Source organism: Stegostoma tigrinum, chromosome 14 (genome assembly GCF_030684315.1).
Source record: "Stegostoma tigrinum isolate sSteTig4 chromosome 14, sSteTig4.hap1, whole genome shotgun sequence".
Lineage (NCBI taxonomy): Eukaryota > Metazoa > Chordata > Chondrichthyes > Orectolobiformes > Stegostomatidae > Stegostoma > Stegostoma tigrinum.
In genome coordinates this window covers 60,610,422-60,633,470 of record NC_081367.1, presented here as the reverse complement: position 1 = coordinate 60,633,470, position 23,049 = coordinate 60,610,422, and the positions used below count along the sequence as shown (strand labels likewise).

The 23,049-nt window shown below is 41.9% G+C and overlaps 1 protein-coding gene across 2 annotated transcripts in view; it reads left to right on the top strand.

Annotated features, from left to right (window-relative positions):
- The window catches only part of nadkb (NAD kinase b), a 54,524-nt gene that overhangs the window by 1,088 nt on the left and 30,387 nt on the right, over positions 1-23,049 (top strand). For both annotated transcript variants that reach the window (XM_048542626.1, XM_048542627.1), the window contains exons 2-4: positions 9,726-10,040; positions 17,747-17,830; positions 21,473-21,602. In XM_048542626.1, coding sequence (XP_048398583.1) covers positions 9,726-10,040; positions 17,747-17,830; positions 21,473-21,602 — 529 coding nt within the window. The remainder of the gene's footprint in view (positions 1-9,725; positions 10,041-17,746; positions 17,831-21,472; positions 21,603-23,049) is intronic.

Below are 23,049 nucleotides of genomic sequence, written 5' to 3'. Positions count from 1 at the left end.
TAGGCTCATTCAGAAAGTAAGGAGGCATGGGATTCAGGGAAATTTGGTTGTCTGGATACAAAACTTGCTGTCCAATAGAAGACAAAGGGTGGTAGTAGATGGAAAGTATTCAGCTTGGAGCTCAGTGACCAGTGGTGTTCTGCAGGGATCTGTTCCAGGACCTCTGCTGTTTGTGATCTTCCTTTTATAAATGACTTGGATGAGGGTGTGGAAAGGTGGGTTGGTAAGTTGGCTGATGACACGAAGGTTGGAATTGTAGACAGCGTGGAGGGCTAGTATTGCTTGCAACAGGACATTGACAGGATGCAGATCTTGGTAAAGAAGTGGTAGATGGAATTTAACCCAGAAAAGTGTGAAGTGATTCACTTTGGAAGGTCAAATTTGAATGCAGAATACAGGATTAATGGCAGGATTCTCAGCAGTGTGGAGGAACAGAGGGATCTTAGGATGCATGTCCACAGTGACCCAAGTTGATAGGGTTGTAAAGAAGGTGTATAGTATGTTGGCTTTCATTGGCAGGTGAATTGAGTTTGAATTGTGAGGTTATGCTGGAGCTCCCTAAAACTCTGGTTAGACCACACTTTTTGGAATATGGCGTTCAGCTCTCGTCACCTCAATACAGGAAAGATGTAGAAGCTTTAGAGAGGGTGCAGAGGAGATTTACCAGAATGCTGCCTGGACTGGAGGGCAGGTCTTACGAGGCAAGGTTGAGGAAGCTAGGGCTTTTCTCATTGGAGAGAAGAAGGATTAGAGGTGACTTGATAGAGGTTTATAAGATGATAAAAGGCATAGATAGAGTGGATAGTCAGGCACTTTTTCCCAGGGCAGAAGTGACTATTATGAGGGGCCATAATTTTAAGGTAATTGGAGGATGGTGTAGGGGAGATGCCAGAAGTAGCCTCTTTACAGAGAGTGGTGGGCATGTGGAATGTGCTGCTGGCATTGGCAGTGGAGTCAGATAATTTAGAGACTTTTAAATGACTCTTGGATAGGGACATGGAGGTTAGTAAAATGTAGGGTATGCAGGGTAGATTGATCTTAGGATAATAGGTTGGTACAACATTGTGGATCGAAGGGGCTGTGCTGTGCTGTACTGTTCTGTTTGTTACAGTACAAGAGTGCATTAATGACAACTGGGACTTTGCTGACTTGTGCAAGTCTCTGTTGTCAATACTTAATGTTGTAGCTTGTAGAAGGCTGGGTTGACACCGCTTGATCTGGTGTTTGGATCTTATCAGTAATGACAATGTGAGAGAAGTTGTTATCAAGATACAGGAAGTTCTCAACATGTTCCAGAGTGTCTCCTTGAACTTTTTTGGCAACATGGAATACTTGGCTGAATAGGTCTGGGTTGATATGAATTTTGTTTCAGCAGCATTCAAGGATAGGCTGAGTTTCTTGTTTGCAGAATTGAAGAGATTGTGAGTGACTTGCAGAATGGGCAGCATCGCTGCAGTCATTTGCAAACTGAAAACCATGTACATCTCTGGTGAGTTCAACTTTGCATAGAGGCAACTTGGGTGAAAGAGCTTTTCCTTTAGTACAAATGTTAAAAACCACTTAAAGGGTGGTTCATGTTTTAGGTAGTTTCAGATATATTATAATAACTGAATTGGAATGTAATGAAATTTCTTACACGTCCAAGTATTTGGAGAACAATTCAAAGCCATGTGATTTCCTGAGTAAAATGTCTTGGTCAGATCGATCAATGCAATGTTGAGGTAATGGATTTGTTCTCAACATTTTCTATTTGTCTGGTATTATAAACAAGGTAAAGGTTTGCCTGGAATGTTTAAAACAAGATTGTGTCTCTGGGCAGATTTTTCTGGGGAGTAGGTGATTCAGAAAAATTTATGTCAGAATTTTTACTGATCTGGTCAAGAGGGAAATACTTTGACAGTTTCCAGATCATGATTCACCACTTATCTTGAGGATAATTGAAGTTGTTGCATTTCTGAAATTCTGGAGGAAGCTGTAGGTGGCCTGATCAGCAAGTTTGCTGATGACACTAAGATTGGAGGAGTAGTGAAGGGGACTGTCAGAAATTACAGCAGAATATAGATAGACTGGAGAGTTGGGCAGATAAATGGCAGATGGAGTTCAATCCGTGCAAATGCGAGGTGATGCATTTGGAAGATCAAATTCAAGGGCGACCTATACAGTAAATGGACAAGTCCGAGGGAAAATTGATGAACAGAGCTCTGGGTGTTCAGGTCCACTGTTCCCTGAAGGTGACAACACAGGTCAATAGGGTGGTCAAGAAGGCATATGGCATGCTTTCCTTCAGTGGGTGGGGTATTGAGTACAAGAGTTGGCAGGTCATGTTACAGTTGTATAGGACTTTGGTTTGGCCACATTTGGAGTACTGTGTGCAGTTCTGGTCGCCACATTACCAAAAGGATGTGGATGCTTTGGAGAGGGTGCAGAGGAGGTTCACCAGGATGTTGCCTGGTATGGAGGGTGCTAGCTATGAAGAGAGGTTGAATAGATTAGGATTATTTTCATTAGAAAGACGGAGATTGAGGGGGGATCTGATTGAGGTCTACAAAATCATGAGGGGTATAGACAAGGTGGATAGCAAGAAGCTTTTTCCCAGAGTGGGGGACTCAATTACTAGGGGTCACGAGTTCAAAGTGAGAGGAGGAAAGTTTAAGGGAGATATGCGTGGAAAGTTCTTTGTACAGAGGGTAGTGGGTGCCTGGAACGAGTTGCCACCGGAGGTGGTAGACGTAGACGCAGACATGTTAGCGTCTTTTTAAGATATATTTGGACAGGTACATGGATGGGCAGGGAGCAAATGGACACAGACCGTTAGAAAGTAGATGACAGGTTAGACAGAGGATCTTGATCGGCGCAGGCTTGGAGGACTGAAGGGCCTGTTCCTGTGCTGTAGGTTTCTTTGTTTCTTTGAATAGGGAAGTCCATTTTCTTTCCAAATCTGTATTATGACTACACAATGTCTTGATGTAACCTCTTCCCCAGGAAGCTGAGCCTCACTGAGAACAGTGATGTGAATTTAGGAGTCCTTTATCTTATGATTACAACTCTACTTTCTAGATGTTCACCCAGTGAGTGTTCTGACATTGCAGTTGCAGAATTTAAAGTTTTCTTTCTTTGCCCACAAAGGTAGTCATCCTGCAGGTTGTGGCTCCCCAGTCAGGACAAAGTTGGACAGCCTGTCTCGTAGGGCATCTCCTCCCCAATAGGGTGAGCAGAAGATGTCCTGAAGAGGACTGTTGAGCTACGTACTGGGGCCCGACTATATATCTGTCCAAACAGAGGTGCCCAGTGATCATTTTTGCATATGGTGTCTGAGAGACTGCTGTTTTGATTTTTGTTTTCTTGTTTTCTGTGTGAATTTGACAAATGGACCTTGCTGTAAGCCTGGGTGTGTGCAACAAATGAAGATGTGGTTAAGAGGGTTCTTCCCTTCTTGATGTTTGCTGCCACATCACCTGCTGTATGCTCAGTCTAGCAGATGTGACTTTGAGGACTTGGTCAGCCCAGTCAGGAGTAATGCTATAATGCCAGTCTATCACATTCAATTCCCCTAACCTTCAAAGTATTTTCCAAGTGAGGTTCAACAGACCAAGTATCTTCAACGTTGTTTAGCTGAAGAAAAGTGGCGAATGCTAATTCACGTTTCCTTTTCTAAATTTGATCTGACACTGAGACTTCATAAATGACTTCTAGGACCCCCCCTTTCCAACTGTACCTCTGTGCCATCTATTCTGATATCTGAGAGACAGGGCATTCCCAGTGCAGTTCCTGGGAATTTGCTGTGAAGTGTAAAACTGAGTACAGCCGTGCAGGCTGTTGTTGAATGGCCTCCAATCTTGACGCATTCCCCAAATATTAGTGAGAAACAGAACCAACTAGGACTGAGCCTGCCTTGTTTTGCCCGATATGACACAGAAGCTCGAGTGCTCTTACAATCCCTTGATCAATCCCACCAGGAGCTCCTTACTCCTCGTAGGGTCCCATCATGGGGAGATGCCAGACAGCACAATCCAAAATATCAAGTGTGGAACAGGCAAAGGAAGACGGTGTGTCGCACTGCTGATGTAGGTGCATCTGCCCATGATGGGCTTGTTAGGAGTGACTACTGCACAGTACTTGTGAAGGTTGTGTATTGTGGCAACACCAGCATGCCAAATCCAGAATTAATCCCCATTAAAGCTGAACTTTAATGAGGCACAGCGATCTGTCAGTAACAGCAAAGCTATATTCCATCACAGTCTGTAAACTCATGGCTTGACATATTTGTCACTGTTACTGCTGCCAAGCCAAGGAGCTAATCCTGGTTCAATGAGAAGAGCAGGAGAGCATTCCAGTTGAAGTATTGGGTGTACCTACATAGCCAAAACTAGCCTTGTGAAGCCACTGAGCAAGACTGCATGGATGCTAAAACAGTTGTAGCAACAAGTTACAGTCATAACTAAGTAATCCCACAGTCGTGGAGCCGATCAAAGTTTTGCAGTGACCCATTGAGTTTTGTTTAATTATGGAAAATAAATAACTGGCAGCTCTGAGCATCTGCAAGCTGTGATAGCACAGCCAAGCTAGTGTCAAAGATAAAAACAGTCAACTTTTTTTGGTTGGAAGTTTGAACAGGTGATCCATCTGTTTGAAAAAGTGGTCCATTCTCTTCCTCCTGAACTACCATTGTTACAGAAACCAGTCTTCAGCCAAACTTGAAGCAAAGGCTGTGAAGCAAGATAACTAGCAATGCTGATAACTTGCTGTATCTCTAACTAAACTGTCCCAGTGTAGCTGCAACACTGCCACCTACCGGAAAAAGTAGAAAACTGACCAGATTTGTCAACATAAGGAAGGACGAATGTCAAGTCAGCTAGTGTGATGGAATGGGGTATTATCGCATGACACTTTGTAACAAACTGGCGACTGATGCTCAGCTTGGCTTCTGACAGGGCTGGTTGGTTCCAGACCACATTGCGACTTAAATATGGACAACATTTCTGAGTCGAAAGACTGCCCTGATATCAATTGGACAATTTTTGCCCAAGCATCGCATTAAGGAAACCTAGTAAAATAAATTCAGTGGGAATGACTGAGGAACACTTTTTTTTTCTTTGGTCGGCTATCTGGAGTCATACCAGACAGAAAAGAAAATAGCAATAGTTGGGGACCAATCAGTTTGGTCTCAGGACACCATTGCATGAATTTCTTTATGTAGTTTCCTAGGTCCAATTGTTTTTAGCTGGTACATCAATGGTTGTCACTGCATTTTAAGGTCAGACATGGAGATGTTTGCTGCTGGTTGCATAATGTTCAGTACCATTTGCTGCTTCTCCAGTAGTGAAGCATTCTGTGCCTGTGTGTAGCAAAATCTGGACAACATTTGTGCTGAACTAATAAGCAAAGTTTGCACCACGAGTGCCAAGCACTGATCTAAGAGGAGAGAATGTAACCAATTCCCCCTCCCCTGAAATTCAAAAATATTACCATTTATACATTACCCCCCCCCCCCCAAAATCATCTGCATCTGTTGTGGGTTGGGGATGTTGGTCACCATTGACTAGAAACTTAACTGGACCAGCCATACAAATGAGTGTCTAAATACTCTCCACTTAACTAGATGGGGGAAATGCTAACTGAAAGAAAAGAACAAAAAAAAAATCTGAAGCTCTTCAACTTTCAGGACAAAGCTTACTTTGGCTCCCCATTCAGCCCCTTACATGTTCACATGATTCACAGTGCACCATGGCTGTGGTGCGTATAATTACAAGATCTGCTGCAGCAACTAGCTTAAACTAATTTGACACCATCTCCAAAGCCACAACCTCAGTCGCCTGGCTAGAGAATTAAGGACAGCAAGCTGCTCTAGGGATGAGAAGAGAAGATTCAGTAAATTGGGTCTCCAATTCTCTGGACTTCACAAAAATGAGACGTGATCTAATTGAATCATGCATGATTCTGAAGGAGCATAACAACTTAGTCAGGTTATTTTTCTCCTGGCTGGGGATTTTTGAACCAGGACACAGTCTCTGGGTATGAGGTCAATCGTTAAGCACTGAAGTGAACAGAAATCTCTTGATTCAGGAAAGGTTTACAAATCTCCTGAATTGCATACTTTGTCTTTAAGTGTCTTAAAGAGAGATTGGTATCTCATCTTTCAGGGTACTATTGGAGGTGCTAAGTGGACAAGGCAGGAACGTAGATTTTAAGATTTGTCAGCTGTGATCACAATACATGAATTATCAGGCTCAAGGGATTGAACAGTCGACTGCTCTGATTTGGTACTTTTTCTTGCATGAGACAGGACATCTGTAATTCAATTTCTAAACCACAGTATTCTGACTGAGAATTATATTCCTGGTCATTTGTTGCTTCGTGAATCTGGAATTCCTCTCCTAACAACACGATGGGAGAATCCAAGATAATAAAGGGTGAAGCTGGATGAACACAGCAGGCCAAGCAGCATCTCGGGAGCACAAAAGCTGTCATTTCGGGCCTAGACCCTTCATCAGAGAGCTCTCTGATGAAGGGTCGAGGCCCGAAACGTCAGCTTTTGTGTTCCTGAGATGCTGCTTGGCCTGCTGTGTTCATCCAGTTTCACACTTTTTATTATCTTGGATTCTCCAGCATCTGCAGTTCCCATTAACACTATGGGAGTATGTTCACCACAAGAACTACTGTGTATTAGGTGATACTGTATCATATTTTTGGGAGTAATTTTGGTAGGGGTAATAAACATTTGTCTCGCCAGTGAAGCCCCCACCCAATCGGTGAATTTAAAACTGCTGTATTTTAGTGTAGTTCATAACTTGTCTCATTACATATGTTTCCTAAGCCACCCACTAGGGAGTCCATGATGTTACGAGCAAGGTACCAGCATGGATAGAGGGTTGGCTGACTTGCAGGGGGCAGAAAATGAGGATAAAGAGGCCTTTTTCAGGATGACAACCAGTGATTAATGGAGTTTCACAGGGATTAGTGTTGGAACCATCACTAATCACATTATACATTAACAATCTGGATGAAGGGAGTATGAGCGTATGTAGTTGCCACAAAGACAGGTAGTGATGAGGAAGCAGGGAGGCTGCAGAAGGAGTTGGACAGGCTAGGTGTGGGCAAAGAAATGACAGATGGAATGCAGTGTAGCAAAGTGTGAGGTTATATACTTTGATTGAGAATAGGCCTCTACTCTTCCAATGGGGAAAGGCTGTGGAAATATGAAGTGCAAAGGGACTTGGGAGTCCAGTTCAGGATTTTCCTAAAGTCAAGATGCAGGTTCACTTGGCAGTTAGGAAGACAAATGCAGTGTTAGTATTCATTTCGATTGGGCTAGAATACAAGAGCAGAGATGTACAATTTCTCCATTACAAGAGATAGTAAGAACTGCCGATGCTGGAGTCTGAGATAATGCAGTGTGGATGTGGAGCAACACAGCAGGCCAGGCAGCATTGGAGGAGCAGGAAAGCTGATACTTTGGGTCAGGACCCTTCTTCAGAAATGGGAGAGGGGAAGCGGGCTCTGAAATAAATAGAGGGGGGGGGTGTTGGACTTGGGAAGATAGGTGGGATGGTGATAGGTGAGTGCAGGGAGGTAGTGGTGGGGATTGGTCAGTGGAGTGGGAGGAGTGGATAGGTGGGAGAGATGATGGACCGGTTGAGAAGGGGGTTGGTCGTGGGATGAGGCCGGGGAGAAGTTGCGGTCCTTGAAATACAAGGACAGCTTCCACACCCCCTCCTTCCGTGGTTTTAAAAAAAACTCCCTCGACGGCATCTTTCGCGTTTCCCGCACCTTTGCCCTCTCACCCCCTCCCAGCAATAAAAACAAAGACAGAATCCCCCTTGCCGTCATGTATCATCCCATTAAGCTCCGAATTCAATGCATCATTCTCTGCCACCTGCGATCTGACCCCACAATGAAGGTTACATCTCCCTCCTCACCCTTATCTGCCTTCTAGAGGGATCGCTGTCTGTGCGACTTCCTAGTTCGCTCTACACTCCCCACTAGCCCCACCATCACCGACACCTTTCCCAGGAACTGCAGGAGGTGCTGCACCTGCCACTACATCGCCCCCATCACCTCCACCCCAGGCCCCAAAAAAACTATCCACATCAGACAGATGTTCACCTGCGCATCCGTCAACGTGGTCTGTTGTATCTGCTGTTCCCGATGTGGCCTCCTCTACATTGTTGAGACCAAGTGGAGGCTCAGACTGCTTTGTAGAGGGCCTACACTAAGTTTGTGACAAACAATGCCTTCAAGTCGTGAACCACTTCAACTCCCCCTCCCACACCCTGGATGACATGTCCATCTGGGCTGCCTCCAGTGTCAGAATGATGCTACCCAGAAACTGGAGGAGCAACATGTCATATACTCTGCCTTGGGAGCCTACAACCCAATAGTCTCAATGTGGACTTTACTAGCTTCAAAATCTCCCCACCCCTGGCCTCATTCCGTGACCAAGCCTCCTCCTCATCCCCATCTCCTTGACCTGTCCATCGTCTGTCCCACCTCTCTGCTCCTCCCACCTTTACTGACCAGTCCCCACCACTACCTACCTGCACTCACCTATCACCATCCCACCTACCTTCTCCAGCCTGACCACCCCCCCCCCACCATTTATTTCAGAGCCCCTTCCGCCTCCCCCACTTTTGAAGAAGGGTCCCGACCCGAAACGTTAGCTTTGCTGCTCCTCTGATGCTGCTTGGCCTGCTTGTTCCTCTAACTCAAAGTGTTTTCTCCAGTACAAGTCTCTGATTGGACCCATTTGGAATGTTGTGAGTAGTTTTGTGCCCTGTACCTAAGGATGGCATTGGAAAGAGTCTGGGGAGCTTTACAAAAATGATCCTGGGATGAAAAGTATGAGGAGTGGTTGAGGACACTGGTTTGTTGTCAGTGGAGTTTAGAAGGGTGAGTGGGGTGTATCTGATTGAAACTTTGAATACTGAGAAGCCTGGATAGAGTGGATGTGGAGATGATGTCTCCAGGTGAAGGAGACTAGTATCTGGGGGCACAACCTTCGAATGAAGGGATAACCCTTTAGAACTGAGACGAAGAGAGGAATCTGTGGAACTCATTGTTGCAGAAGTGGAGGCCTTGTTACTGCATGTATTTAAGACTGAGTTGTATAAGTTCTTGATTAGGAAGGGGATCAAGGGTTAGGGGGAAATCGGGATGAAAAACATATCGGCCATGATTGGAGACGATTTGAATGGCTGACTAGCCTATTTCTGCTCCCATGCCTTAGTCTTATACAGTCGAAGACATGGTTTCTTTTGGCCTTCGTTGTGGTTTTTTTAATCTTTAGTTTCTTTTTCTCCACGTGATCTTTAACCTAGTGTAGGAGCCCCAACAACTGTTGCACTTTGACAGCAGGTAGCAAGGAACTAGACAGGTAGATGAAGAATCCATTTGCAGCTGATGCTGTGCTCTCTACTTGCTGAGCTATTGAGAAGCTTGAACCCCACTACATAACTGAGGCAGGATCGCAGCTACTGAGCCAGTAGCCGCTCCCTATTCAAATACAAATATCCAGGTAAAAGCCAGATTCTAATCTCATTCATTTGGATATTTCTTTTTAACTGGGCTTTATCTTCTGATGTAGGGGCAGCAATGTTACCATCAGTCTGTTTATTGTGATGTAACTATTTTGAATCGCATATGTGTTGTGCAAATATTGATCTAAATTATTTTCATTTATTTTAATGTAATCATTTTATTTTGTATTTTGTGCTTTTCTTCCTCATTAGTTTTATGATGGATGCAGCAGATAATGGCAGTGCCCTGAATGGGGCAGAAATGCCCCCAAACCCCTCCGTGTCTGTGCCGCAGCCGCAGCCGGATCCTCAGCCTCAGCCTGAAGACAAGGCCTGTCCGGGTGAGGAAACCTGGAAAAATACCCGATGTGGGCGCTCATCCAAGAAGGGAGCAGAAACATCGCCACCAACTAGTGAAAAACAGGAATCTGTCTCATTGAAGAATCAGGACCAAATGTCACCCAAGAGACGAGAGCAGGCAGAAAAATCTCCGCGGAAATGTAAGACCCACCGAAAGGTTGGACACAGGTACTGTAATGGTACCTGCATCTTCACCCTGTGGGAACATGGCTCTCAGCTGCTCCTTTCAGGAACACTCAATACATTGATATCCTGGGGAAATAGTAATGTCACCCGCCTGCAACAATCGGTACTGCAGCTTTTGCAAGGAGGCAGAGAAGTCTTCCCAGAGTTACTGGGATGATGTCTGTTATGTGGGAGGTTAGAGAAATTGAGATTGTTGTTCGTGGGAACAGAAGTGGAAGTTTAATAAATGTTTCCGAAGATGTGAAGTATTTCGCTGGCGTAGAAGGAAAGACACTGTTTCTGTTGGAAACGTTGGTTAGAGTACCTAAATTTGAGGTAGTTGGGGAAAGAACCAGAGGGGAGATCAGTAGAATTTTGTAATATAATGAGTTATGATCTGGGATGCATGCCTGAAGGGGTGAAAATCGATTCAAGAATAACTTTTGGGAAGAAAAGTGAACACCTGTCAATGTTCAGGAGGCTAGGTCTAATTGGACAGCTCTTTCAAAGGGGTAGATGGCGTCTTCTTTTGCTGTGAGATTCTGTGACTCACTGTGCCGCCACTGTGAACAGCCAGCACCCTTGTCTTGCTGCATAAGACTTTTAAAATGTGGTTGTTTCCAGAATGAGTTTTTTTTTCAAAATTTAAAAGCGTCCTCTCCTCCAGCTGCACAGTTAATACATCACCAGACCCTTTTGGTATGTTTTAGCCTGCTGCACAGTAAAGCACACATGAAGCTTAGCAGGAGTATTACCACAGAAGTCAACAACGCCATATAAACAGAACTAAAAGCCTGTGTTAGATGAATCATCCGTACTGCAGTGGCCCACCTGATATGAATTATCACTTCCTTTGCTTTGGTAATTAAATTCTAGTGTAGAGCCCCTCTTTCAGCAGTTTAAAAGCTCAATATTCAGAAAGTGAAATTGGGATATTACACTCATTAAAGTCAATGCTTTGGCATATTTTAAAACATGCCCATAGGGTCAGAACCAATTTTAAAAAATGTATATAAATTGGATTTATAATTTAGGCAATGTTGGAACCAAGTAATGTCAGACCAGCATATTCCTGTGCATTCACACTATTCTTGAATTTGGACAATCTCCATGAAGTTCCAGTGTAAATGCACCTCAATCATTGTGTTTTTCTTTCACCTGCACAATCGGTCAGTAACTCGAGCAGTTGGTTTGTCTCTTACAAGGGTTCAGCTGTGATTTTATTTTCGGTTAAAACTCATTGCCTAGACTCAAAGAATGCCTGTTTGGTGAGGTCTCCATAGATTGCACTCTAGTAAGCATCCTTACCTTTAGTCTGGTGGGTGAGCAGGGTTGGCATCCAAAAATATAGCAAGACAGCTGCATGATAAAAGCTATGAAACATGGCCCTGCTCCAAGAAGTTTCTTCATCTCTGCTAAATTAGAAATATCAATTAATTGTTTTTTTTTTTGCTGGAAAATTTAACAATGCATTTCCTGCCTCATTCCAAGGAATTTGGGACAGTCTCTCTGAGGGAGAGGTTGTGAGTTGAAATTCGACTTGAGATTTCAAGTACAAATTTTAGGCTGATTCTCTAGTACCTTACTGCGTTTTTGGATGTTAACCCAAAGTCCAGTTTAGCACCTCAGGAATGCTAAAGAGCCCCTGATACTGTTTGAAGTACAGCTTTTGAGTTAGTTTTCAGGCACTGAGAATGGTAAACGTAATGTTGCTATTTATTGCAAGAGATATGCAAATTAAAATAAAGAAATTTTGCTGCAGTTGTATATGGTAATACTGAGGCCTCATCTAGAGTGCTGAGTACAGTTTGGGATCTCTATTTAAGAAATCATATAAATAGCCTGGTAGCAGTCCAGAGGAGGTTCACTTGATTGATATTTGAGATTGGGGTGTGATCCCATGAGGATAGTTGGAGAGGGTAGGCCTACATAGTTTAGAAGTATGAGGTGATCTTATTGAAACATTCAGGATCCTGAGGGACTTGATAGGATTGATATTAAACGGATGATTCCTGTTATGGGAGAGACTAGAACCTGGAGATTCAGTTTAAAGGTATAGCTTTCCTGTTTAAGAAGAGGTGTAAAAATTGTTTTTGAGTCTTGTGAATCTTTGGAACTCTTCCTTAAACAGTAGTGGAAGCAGAATCGTTAATTATTTTTAAGGTAAGTGTAGATGGAAAAATGGGAATCAAATGTTCATTGGTGGTTGGTGGGAATGTGGAGTTAAGGTCACAGTCAGACTGGCCTGTACCTTTTGTTGAGTGGTGGAGAAGCTTGAACGTTGGAATAGCTTGATTCTGCCCTGTTTGTAAGCTCGTGTATATATTCACAGATTGGCTGTCACATTTTCTACATGCAATAGTGAATCAAAGTGTTAAACTTGAAAAGGTTCAGAATATTTACAAGGGTATTGCCACGGTTGGAGGGTTCTAGTTCTTGGGAGAGCCTGAATAGGCTGTCACTATTTTTCCTAGAGTATTGGAGTTTGGTCGTTGACTTTATAGAAGTTTATAAAATCATCAGATGCATGGATAGGCTGAATAGCCAAGGTCTTTTTCCCAGGGTCAGGGATTCCAAAAGTAGAGCGCACAGATTTAAGATGAGAGGAAAGATATAACAGGGACATAATGGGTAACTTTTTTACGTAGAGGGTCATGCACGTATGAAATGAGCTGTCAGGGGAAGTGGCAGAGGCTGATACAGTTACAGTATTCAGAAAGAATTTTGATGGTCTCACGAACAGGAAGGGTTCAGAGTGATATGGGCCTAGAGTAATTCAGGATATCTAATTGGGATATTCGAGATGTACCGAAGGGTCTGTTTCCATGCTGTACAACTCTGGCTGTATAACTTTAGAAAATTAGCTGTAAAGAACTTGATGTGCTGAATTGGTAAATAAGAGAGCCCACAAATAAGTAGAAGTGAAGGTCTGATTTGCTGCTAACTTGTACTGTACTGCTTTTAGGTGCTTGAAAGGATGGAGCAGGAAAGATGTTCATTTACATCCAACATAGCTGCCATAATACAAATTTAACTTAATTAATTTCTAAATTTGAAGAATTTTTAGGAAGCAAGTCAAAATTGCAGGTGAACTGGCTAAAATGTTTGTCTTCTCTGGATTTGGAGGAGGTATCAGAAGACTGGAGAATTACAAACATTATGGTTCATGAAGGGTTTCAAGGTAATCCTAGCAATTACAGATCAGTCAGTTTAACTTTGAGTGCTGTAGAAGCTTCTGGAAGCAGTTATTCTGGATAGAATTAATAGTCACTTGGTAAAGGTCAGGTTGATTAGGAAGATTCAGCATGGATTTTCTAAATGAACAATTGTTTAACTAACTTGCCAGTGCTTTATAAAAAGGTAACGGAGATTGAGGATAGTTCTATTGATGTGTTAAAGTGGATTTCCTGAAGGCATTTGATACACAACAGACTTGAGGAAAATTATAGGCCATGGTTTTTTTTTCCAAAAAGGGACAGTGGCAATGTGGATACAAAATTGGTTGAGTGATAGGAAACACATACTTATGGATAGCTTTCAGGCTGGAGGAAGATTTGTGGTTGATTTCTCCAGGACACAACTGTGGGATTCTTGATAATGGGAACTGCAGATGCTGGAGAATCCAAGATAACAAAGTGTGGAGCTGGATGAACACAGCAGGCCAAGCAGCATCTCAGGAGCACTGCTTGGCCTGCTGTGTTCATCCAGCTCCACACTTTTTGTTATGTGGGATTCTTGATGTTCTTTGTATGTATTAATGATCTGGATCTGGATCTTGATATGCAGGGGACAATTTCAAAGTTTACAGATGAGACAAAATTTGGAAGAATTGTAAGCCAAGAGGGCAGTGTGGAAACTCCAGAAGGGCATTAACAAGTTGGAGGAGTGGTTGGATAGATGGCAGATGAGGTTCAAAGCAGGGAAGTTACGTACTTTGGTAGGAAAAATATTGAGAGATCATACAAAATTGGAGGTACAGTTCCAAGGTGGGTGTTAGAGCAGATTGCCCTATGTGTATACATGCGCAGACTAAGAATGACAGGTGGAAACAGCAGTTAGTAAAACAATGTGCTCCTGTCTTTATTATTAGTGTGTTGTTGGAGTTCATATATTTGCACAAATTGAGGATTGGCTAACTAAAAGATGTGGAGGTGGAATGGGCACATTGGCATCCTGAAAATGTGTAAGTAGCGGTGTCACAGAAGGATCAGTACTGGGCCCACAATTATTTACAGTATAGATGACTAACTTGGGTAGGGAAAGTGAATGTACCATAGCTAAGTTTGCAGATCACAAAAATATAGGTGGGGAGGCAAGTGGTGAGGATGACAGTCTACAGACAGATATAGAGTGAGTGGGCAAAATCTTGGCAGATGGAATAGTGTGGGAAATGTGAGGCTATGCACTTTGGCATGAAGAACAGAGGAGATGAATATTACTTAAATAGAGAAGGTCTGCCAAAAATTACAAGAAACCGAGGGATGTGGGAGTCCTCATCCATGAGTTATAAAAAGCTAGCATCGACATTCAGTGAGTAATGGGGAAGGCAGATTGAATATTGGTCTTTATTTCAAAGGAAATAAAAGTAGGGCCGTTTTGCCAAAACTTTTCCATTCTCTCGTCAGTCGAAGTTGGAAGACTATGAACAATTCTGGACCCTTTGTCTAAGGAAAGATATGGTGCTATTGGAGGCAACCCAGAGAAAGTTCACTAGGTTGATACCTGGCACAGAAAGACTGTCTTATGAAGAGAGGTCAAGTAAATTGGGCCTGTGCTGATTGGACTATTGAACATTTGACACGGTAGATGCGGAAAGGTTGTTTCTCCTTGTGGCAGGGTCGAGGACCAGCGTGCATACTCTTCAACTGAGAGGTTGCATATTTTAGATTGAGATGAAGAGAAATTTCTTCTGTGTTTAGTAAATTTGTAGAATTCTTTACTGCAAGTGAGCTGTTAAGGCTGGGTCGTTAAGTATATTCAAGGCTGAAATAGATATTTTTAATCAGTAAGGGAATCAAAGGTTATGGAGGAAGGGCAGAAAAATGGTTTTGATTGCCTGATCAGCCTTGATCTCATTGAACGTTGGACCAGATCTGATGGGCTTAATGACTTGCTTCTGCTATGTCTTACTGTATTAACATAAAACATATAGAACATAGAAAAGTACAGCACAGTACAGGCCCTTCGGCCCACGATGTTGTGCCGTGGAATAATCCTAATCCAAAATTAAAATAACCTAACCTACATTCCCCTCAATTCACTGCTGTCCATGTGCATGTTCAGCAGTTGCTTAAATGTCACAAATGACTCCGCTTCCACGACTACCACTGGCAAACTGTTCCATGCGCGTTCAACTCTCTGGGTGAAGAACCTCCCTCTGTCTCCTTTATACCTTCCTCCTAACACCTTAAAACTATGACCCCTCATGGCAGTCAATCCTGCCCTGGGGAAAAGTCTCTGGCTATCGACTCTATCCATGCATCTCATTACCTTGTACACCATTAAAAATGCTTAATTTATATAAAGCATATGTTAGACCTCAGCAGGTGTATTGTGTATGTTTTGAGGGTGTTTCCTTTATTGGAAAGGTGTGAAAACATTGGAGAGAGTGCGGAAGCAGTTGATAAGAATAGTTGCAGTAATGACACACTTCAATTTTGAGGATAGGTTGAAGAAGTTGACTGTTCTTCTTGAAGAATGCTGAGATAGGATTTGATAGAAGTTTTCAAAATCATCAGCAGGCTGGATTGATTCGATGGGACAATAGGAAGAACAAGGAGGCATAGATGTAAAGTGTTGTGCAAAAGAAACAAGTGAATGTGGGGAAGAAACAGTAGTTACAGTATAGAATGCACTCCCTGAAAATGTGGAGTAGGTAGGCTGAATTGAGGCATGGGTGATTATTTGGATAGAAATTTTTTGCAAGGGTATAGGGAAAATGCAGGCGATTGGCACTGTTTAACATTGCTTGTTTGAATACGTACAGGCACATAGGGCCAAATGGCCTCATTCTGCACCACAACAGTTCTGTGATTCTGTGAAGAGCGTTTGTCTCCTTTTTTAAATGAAAGTTCACTCCATGATATTGGGTGAATTTTATTATAACAAATGAGTACCCAGCATTAATGTAAGGATTGTGGTTCCATTGTGTTATATGCAGTGCCGCCTTACAGCTTGAGTGCTGAAGTTATATACATTGCAGATGTTCCCATCTTTTGTTCTTATTTCAATTGCTGCTGTGCTATTTTTTCTCGTTGACTCAGGTTCCAGATTCTAATCATTTAGCTGTTTTTCTTTGAGTTCTTTATTGGTTCACTTATGACTAATCTTGTATGAGTAGTTCCTAGTTTTGGTCTTCCACATGAATGAAAACAGCATTTCCACATCTATTTGATCAACCCCTTTAAATAATTAGAAAGATCTATGTAAGGTTATCCCTCTGTTTTTTGTTTAATTTGCTCAAGGAAAGGGTTTAAGCCTGTTCAAACTTCCCGAATTGATTGTCGCCTCACAGTTCTGGCATCATCCCAGTAAATCTGTTTTGCAGCTTCTCCAATGGCTCCATATATGACCTCTTATTTAATTTGGAGATCGGAACTGTGCAAAGCAATCTTGCATGTGGTTTATGAGTTTAACATATAACTTTTTTGTGCTTTTCAGTTCTACCCCTAAGAAATTAACTTGTGTTTTGTATTTTTTTTGGATTTATTAACTTCTGTTGCTGTGCTTAGTAATTTATATCTCTTTACCTCGATCCCTTTGTTTCTTGAAGCCATTTTGGCAAGTTTCGGTATGTAAATTCCATGATCAACCAGGACACCAGCGAGAACTTCCTTGCTGTTTATCAAATCATGCTGTGGGATCTTCTACATAGACCTGAGATTGTAGACTGAACCTGAATGTAAAGTCTCATCCTGAATGTAGCGCCCTTACAATGCAGTATTCCCTCAGTGATGCAGCTGAAAGTGAGCTACACTCGAGCGGACTTAAGACGGAATGTGTTTGAATGAATTAGTTTCTCCTGACTTCTTTATATAAACCCAGAGAAAAGTTAGAATGTGGAATTCTGAAATGGAAAGGTGCTGTTGAGGGTGACTATCATAAGTTACTTTAAGGGAAGCTTAAAAAAAGAGAGGGGGAGAAGAATTTATAGAAAAATAATACAGGTAGGATAAAGTGAAGCCATGTAGAATAAGACTTCTGTGGACTATAAGCATTGATCAATTGGACTGAACAGCCTGCTTCGGTTTAGTAATTTGAGAGAATTTATTACTTTTTAATAGGAAATGCAGAATTAGAAGCTGCTATACACAATTAAGTTTGAGCGTTTTTAATTTCCAGCATGATGATTTTACAGAGTCCTTTCATAGACTAAATAAAACTGATTCACTATGTTTTTGTCTGTATGTGTGACCTTCTACATTAGTAGTGCAGCTGCTGCCTTTATCAAAAAAAAATTCATGGGCTTAACTCTGTTTTGTATGCAGCTGTCCATTCCACCCTTGACTTATAAACCAGTGTACTGTTTGTGCATTTTTGGTTCATAACTGTTGTTCTGAATGATATTTCTTATCTCCTTTTCCAGAAGTTGTGGGGGGAGGGGGGGAGGAAGGAAGAAAAGTCTGGGGATAAAAAGGCAACCACCAATGAGAAGTGATACTGATACACCAAAAAGGGAACAAATTAACATAACTTTTCTCTCCTTTCAGACATGCACACTTTCTCCATGGCCCTTCTCCTGATACACACTTTGGACCTAAAGCCTCCATTCTGCAAAACTCCACTAGTATCATGTAAGTAAAAAGCATTCTTTCCTTGTCTTAAACATTAAAAAAGGCTGCCAATAAATGGGTTTCATTTAGTCTTTTCAGAGTTGGTATCTTGACATGCACAAATTAAAGCTGTAGCACTATTATTCTGTTGGGAAATTTGAGGTCAGTGAATGTGATATCTTTATCATTGTGAGAAGCAGCTCTGAGTGCGAACTGTAGAATATTGAATTTGTCAGATTTAAGATTGTTTTAGAGTTTATGCCAGCTCCGTGTAAAGCACGATTCAAAGGTTTAGTGCGCCTTAGGTGATGTTTTCAAAGGTTCAGGCCACCATCTTAAGGAATATGGTCAGTCTTAAGCAAGCAAAATGCAGCCATTGGATGGGGTGAATGGCAAACACTAACGTCACTTGCTATCTCTTTGCCACTTTATCTTATTATCCTGGGTAAATGTGCTCCTTGCACTACTGGATCTGTACCTTCTCATCCAGGAAATATTCTTGGTCTGGACCATGGACACATGCACAGCTTTTGAACAAGTAACTTCTTTGTGCAAGATCTGTGCTTGTACAATCTATCTTCGTATTAAACTGTTTAGATAAACAGAACATATTCATCCACATGCAAGGTCTGTGGGAAGCAAGACCAGTGGAAGTGGCTGTACTTTGTAGTGGATTGTCATTATTGTCTTTGTACCTGAGCTGCAGTGCTGTAGGTGGGGGATCCCAGTTTTGGAATCATATAGTCATAGCATGGAAACAGACCCTTAGGTCCAACTGGGCCGGACCGATCTTAATCTCAAACTAAACTACTTCCACCTAACTGTGCTTGGCTCGTTATCCCTCCAAACAGTTCTTGCTCATGTACTTACCTAAATGTCTTTTGACGTTTTAACTGTACCCACATCTACCTCTTCCTCTTGAAGTTCATTCCACACAAACCATTCTTTTTTTTAAAAAAAAACCTCAAATCTTTCCCTTTAAAATAGGCCCCCAAAACACCTGCTGTTCACCTTATCCATATCTATCAGGTCTTCTCTCAACCTGCTCTGTCCAGTGAAAAAAGTTCCAGCCTATCCTTATAACTGAAACCTTCCATTGCTGGCAACATCCTGGTAAATCTCTTCTGAACCTGCTCCAGCTTAATTAATAATTAATTCACTTAATTCTGTCGGTTTCACAATTTTAAAAAAAATCTCCAAATTGTTTATGCAATAATGTCTAAGCAGTTGGGGAAAGAATTTGCTGGAATCATTCCAGACAACAAGGCAAAGAAAGGTTCCAGTGTTAGTTCGAGATTTTTTGACAGTGCTCTCTTTATCTCCCCAGTGGCTGGAAAGTTGAAGATCCATTTGTTAGGTGACGTATCCCAAGTTGATTCTGCTGTTCAGCAACAGTTGCCTAATTGTGTTCTAATCTTGTTCAGCTTGAACCTCAACTGAGAAGAGACATGATGGATGAGAAGCATTAACTCTGTGTTTCTCTCTCTGGATGCTGCCTGACCTGCTGATTGTTTCCAGTGCACCATGAATTTATTTCAAATTTGCAATAACTGCAGTATTTTGTTTTTATATTACTAAAAATTATCTGCTGTTTTTACAACAATATTACTTTGTGACTTTCCTGTTCAGCAAGAGCTAAAAGATCTTTTTTGAGGATAAAAGGATTATTGTTCATTTTATGTTTGCATTTCTAGATGATTGTGCTGTTTTGTTTTTGTTTTAGCGATCTCTTTAATTCATCTCCATTTAACATTACTACAAGTCTGGAAACTGATAAGAATTGAAATAGCAGCTCATACTTTTTATATTTGCTTTTGCTTTGATTTCCTCCCCATTCGTATGCACAGAATGTGTTCCAGCTACCTGACATTTTGGGTGAGAAAACCCAGGATTTCCTGTAAACCCTTATTGTGGAGTAAAGCTGGTGGTGGTAGTATTGATTGAGGGCTTCTCTTATGTATTGGGAATGAGGAGCTGCACTAAGTAGGGTGGCTACAGCTATAGAAAGAAGACCATCTGCCTCATGGATTGGTCTGTATGAAATCAGCAAATCTCAGCCTGGGATGGTGTGATTGGCCTTATAATTAGAGGAACTCTATTGTACTGAAAGTAATAATAGATACGAATAATATACAAAATATAGATATGAAGAAAATATGTACCAAATTCTAATGCAGAGGTTTAGGCCCCTGTTGGTGCATTTTTCCTGTGCTTAAATTTAAAGGAAGGTGTGGGCTATATATTCCAGAAGACTGGAGTGCAAGATTGTCGAAGTTATGTGGCTGTCACACAAAATCGTTGCTAGACTCTACTTCTAGTACTGTGAGCAGATCAGGTTAACGTACCTTAGAAAGAATATATTGGCCTTGGAGGGAGTACAACATAGGTTTACAAGAATGATACCTGGACTTAAGGAGTTGATTTATGAAAGGAGATTATACAAGGCAGGCCTGTTCTCGCTAGAATTTAGTGGTTACAGGGTGATCTGTTCCAAGTCATCCAAGATATTATCAGGAATAGATAAAGTAGGTAAAGGTAAACTGTTTCCACTGGTATTCTAGAACTGGGAGGGCTTGTTTGACAATTAAGGCCAGACATACCACGTGCAAAGGCTGATAGATGTTTGGAACACTCTCTCTCAAATGGTAGTGGACGTAGGATCAGTTGTTAATTTTAAATCTGAGATTTTTTGTCAGGCAAAGATGTTGAAGGATATGGGCCAAAGGTAGATATATGGGGTTAGGCCACAGATCAGCCCTGATCTCATTGTATTGTGGAACCGGTTCAAGGAGCTGACTGGCCTACTGTTCCTATGAGTCAGGTGCTTCAGGAAGGCATTCATTTCTTAGATACTTAACTTACGCCTGACCAGTGCTAACTTAACAAAAGTTTTCGTTTTCAAAATAACCCCACACCTTTTTTATGCACAAAGAACCCTAAACAAACTTGCTGACTGGTGAGGTCTGTGCTAATGCTAGCAAACAATATTTTTTTCTCATAGTTGATCCTGAATACATCTAGCTTTACGCTAGAGATTTCCCATTCATTTGCAAGGAGTTAAGTACTTCAGTGATTTCAAGATTTCTTGAAGTATTTGTTTATTGACAGGTTTAAGATTGTGTTTTGTCTCCTTTTTTAGAGCTCTCCCCCCACCCAACCCCTCTTTCTGCCGTATTGCTGCTTTCTTCCCCCGCCTCTTGCCTATACCCCTTGCAGACTTCCTCGCTTCATTTCCAACTCTTGCAGTCTCTTCTTCATCCCCTACTCTGTTGTAGCCTTTTTGCAACAACTTACTGTGAGCAGTTTCATTCTTTCCCCTTTGACTCCTCTTAAAGCCTTGGTCTCTCAGTGGCCCCCACTTTCTAAACTGACCTTCCTCATCCACCCTCAGCCTGCCCAGTTCCCCCTATTTGCAGACTGCAACCCTAAGCCCTGGACTTCCCTCCTTAGACCACACCTGTTCATTCCCTGCCCCTTTTTTTTTTAAAGACACTCTTCAAGGACTACTTCTAACCAATTTTTTGTCATCTACCCTCCCATTTCCTCATGTAACCAAGTTTGAAATGTTATTTGTTAATACACTTGTTACTTATTTGTTGTAAAGTGGTGGCATCATCTAATTCTTTGCAAGACTTTTTAATGTTTATTTCTAATTCTGTTCAGGCACATTCAAGATCCAACTAGTCAGAGACTGACTTGGGACAAACCACCAACAAATGTGCTGGTCATCAAAAAAGTTAAGGATGAAGCCCTTCTGGAGCCCTTCAAAGAACTATGTACTTTTCTCATTGAGGTGAGCCAGGACATTTGACACTGTGTAGCCTCATTGTTTGGTATAGGGGAAGAAGCTGGTTGGTGAGTCAGTGTAAATTATTCCATTCATTCTAATTGGTCTAATCGCGGCCTGATTCAAGTTGTGCAACCCCTTGAGACCAATTGCGAGTATCTCCGTGTGGCCCTTTGCTCCCCTGGCTGAATGTGGAATTTCTCTAGTACATTTAAGAGGTTACAGTTTGCTGCAAAAATATATGGAGTTGAATCCAGCACCAGCCTCCCTGTCCAAGCTTTCTTGACAAACCCATCTACAGGAAGTGACAGCTTGAGCTCCAGGTTTCTGAACTTGACGGTGGCTGGAGTCACTTGTGTATCTGAAAGGCAGAGAATTGTGTGGATAACACATATATAGGGAGCTGGTTTCACCACAGGCTAGGTGTGTACTGGCAGAAATAGTGACCACCAGGCAATCTGAGGGAATCAGCATGTGTTGGAGTCTGAGTCAATCTTGCTAATTGGTTTTCAGTTTTGGATCTTGATGAGTGCCATGGTTCCTCCAGGGAGTGCAGCCAGAACCAAGTTTGTGACACCACGGGCACCTCAGCTGTAGAGGAGGGAGAGAAGAAAAGTGATAAGTGATTCTGTAGTCTGTGGAACAGATCAGCATTTCTGCGGTCGTAAATGTAACTGCAGGATAGTGTATTGCTTCCCTGGTATCGGGGTCAAGAATGCTGTAGAGTAAATGCGGGATATCCTTCTTGGAGAGGGTGAACAGCCAGAGTTGTTGCCCACGTTCCTACCAGTGAAGAAGTAGGAAGATTGAGGTTCTGAAAGCAGATAATGAGGGAGTTAGGAAGGAAATTTAAAAAGCAGAAGTTCAACAGCAGTGATCTCAGAATTAATCCTTGTCATGGTTGTCTCTCGCAGTCTATCAATCAAGGATGAATTGCTTGGAATAGAGCACTTGAGCCAGACTGGTGCGTGTCTGGAATTTGCTAGAGTTATTCAGCCAGTATGGACATGATGGGCTGAATGGACTTTCTGCACTGAAATGTTGTTATGGTTCTACGTAATGACGAAAGACTAATTGTTTTTAAGAAAAACACATTCAGGATGAGTGAGCGTGATGTGGAAGAATTTCACTTGGTGTTTGAAGGTGAGGTTGTTCTGAAGTCAGAGGTTTAAATTTGAACAAAGGACATTATGAAATTATGACCAGCAAATTGGATGAGGTGGATTGCAAAAAATGCTTTTACGGGAGATGACAGTACATAGCCAATCAATGTTCTTTAAAGAAATCAGCAACTATAATTCCTTCAAAATGTGTACGAAATGTCAAAAAGTACGTTAACCATGGCTAACAAAGGAATTTAAGAATGGAATAATTTATTTTTAAAGTCCTGTAAAATCATAAAATTGTAGTAAACCTGAGGATTGGGAGGATTTTAGAATAAAGCAAAAGAGGA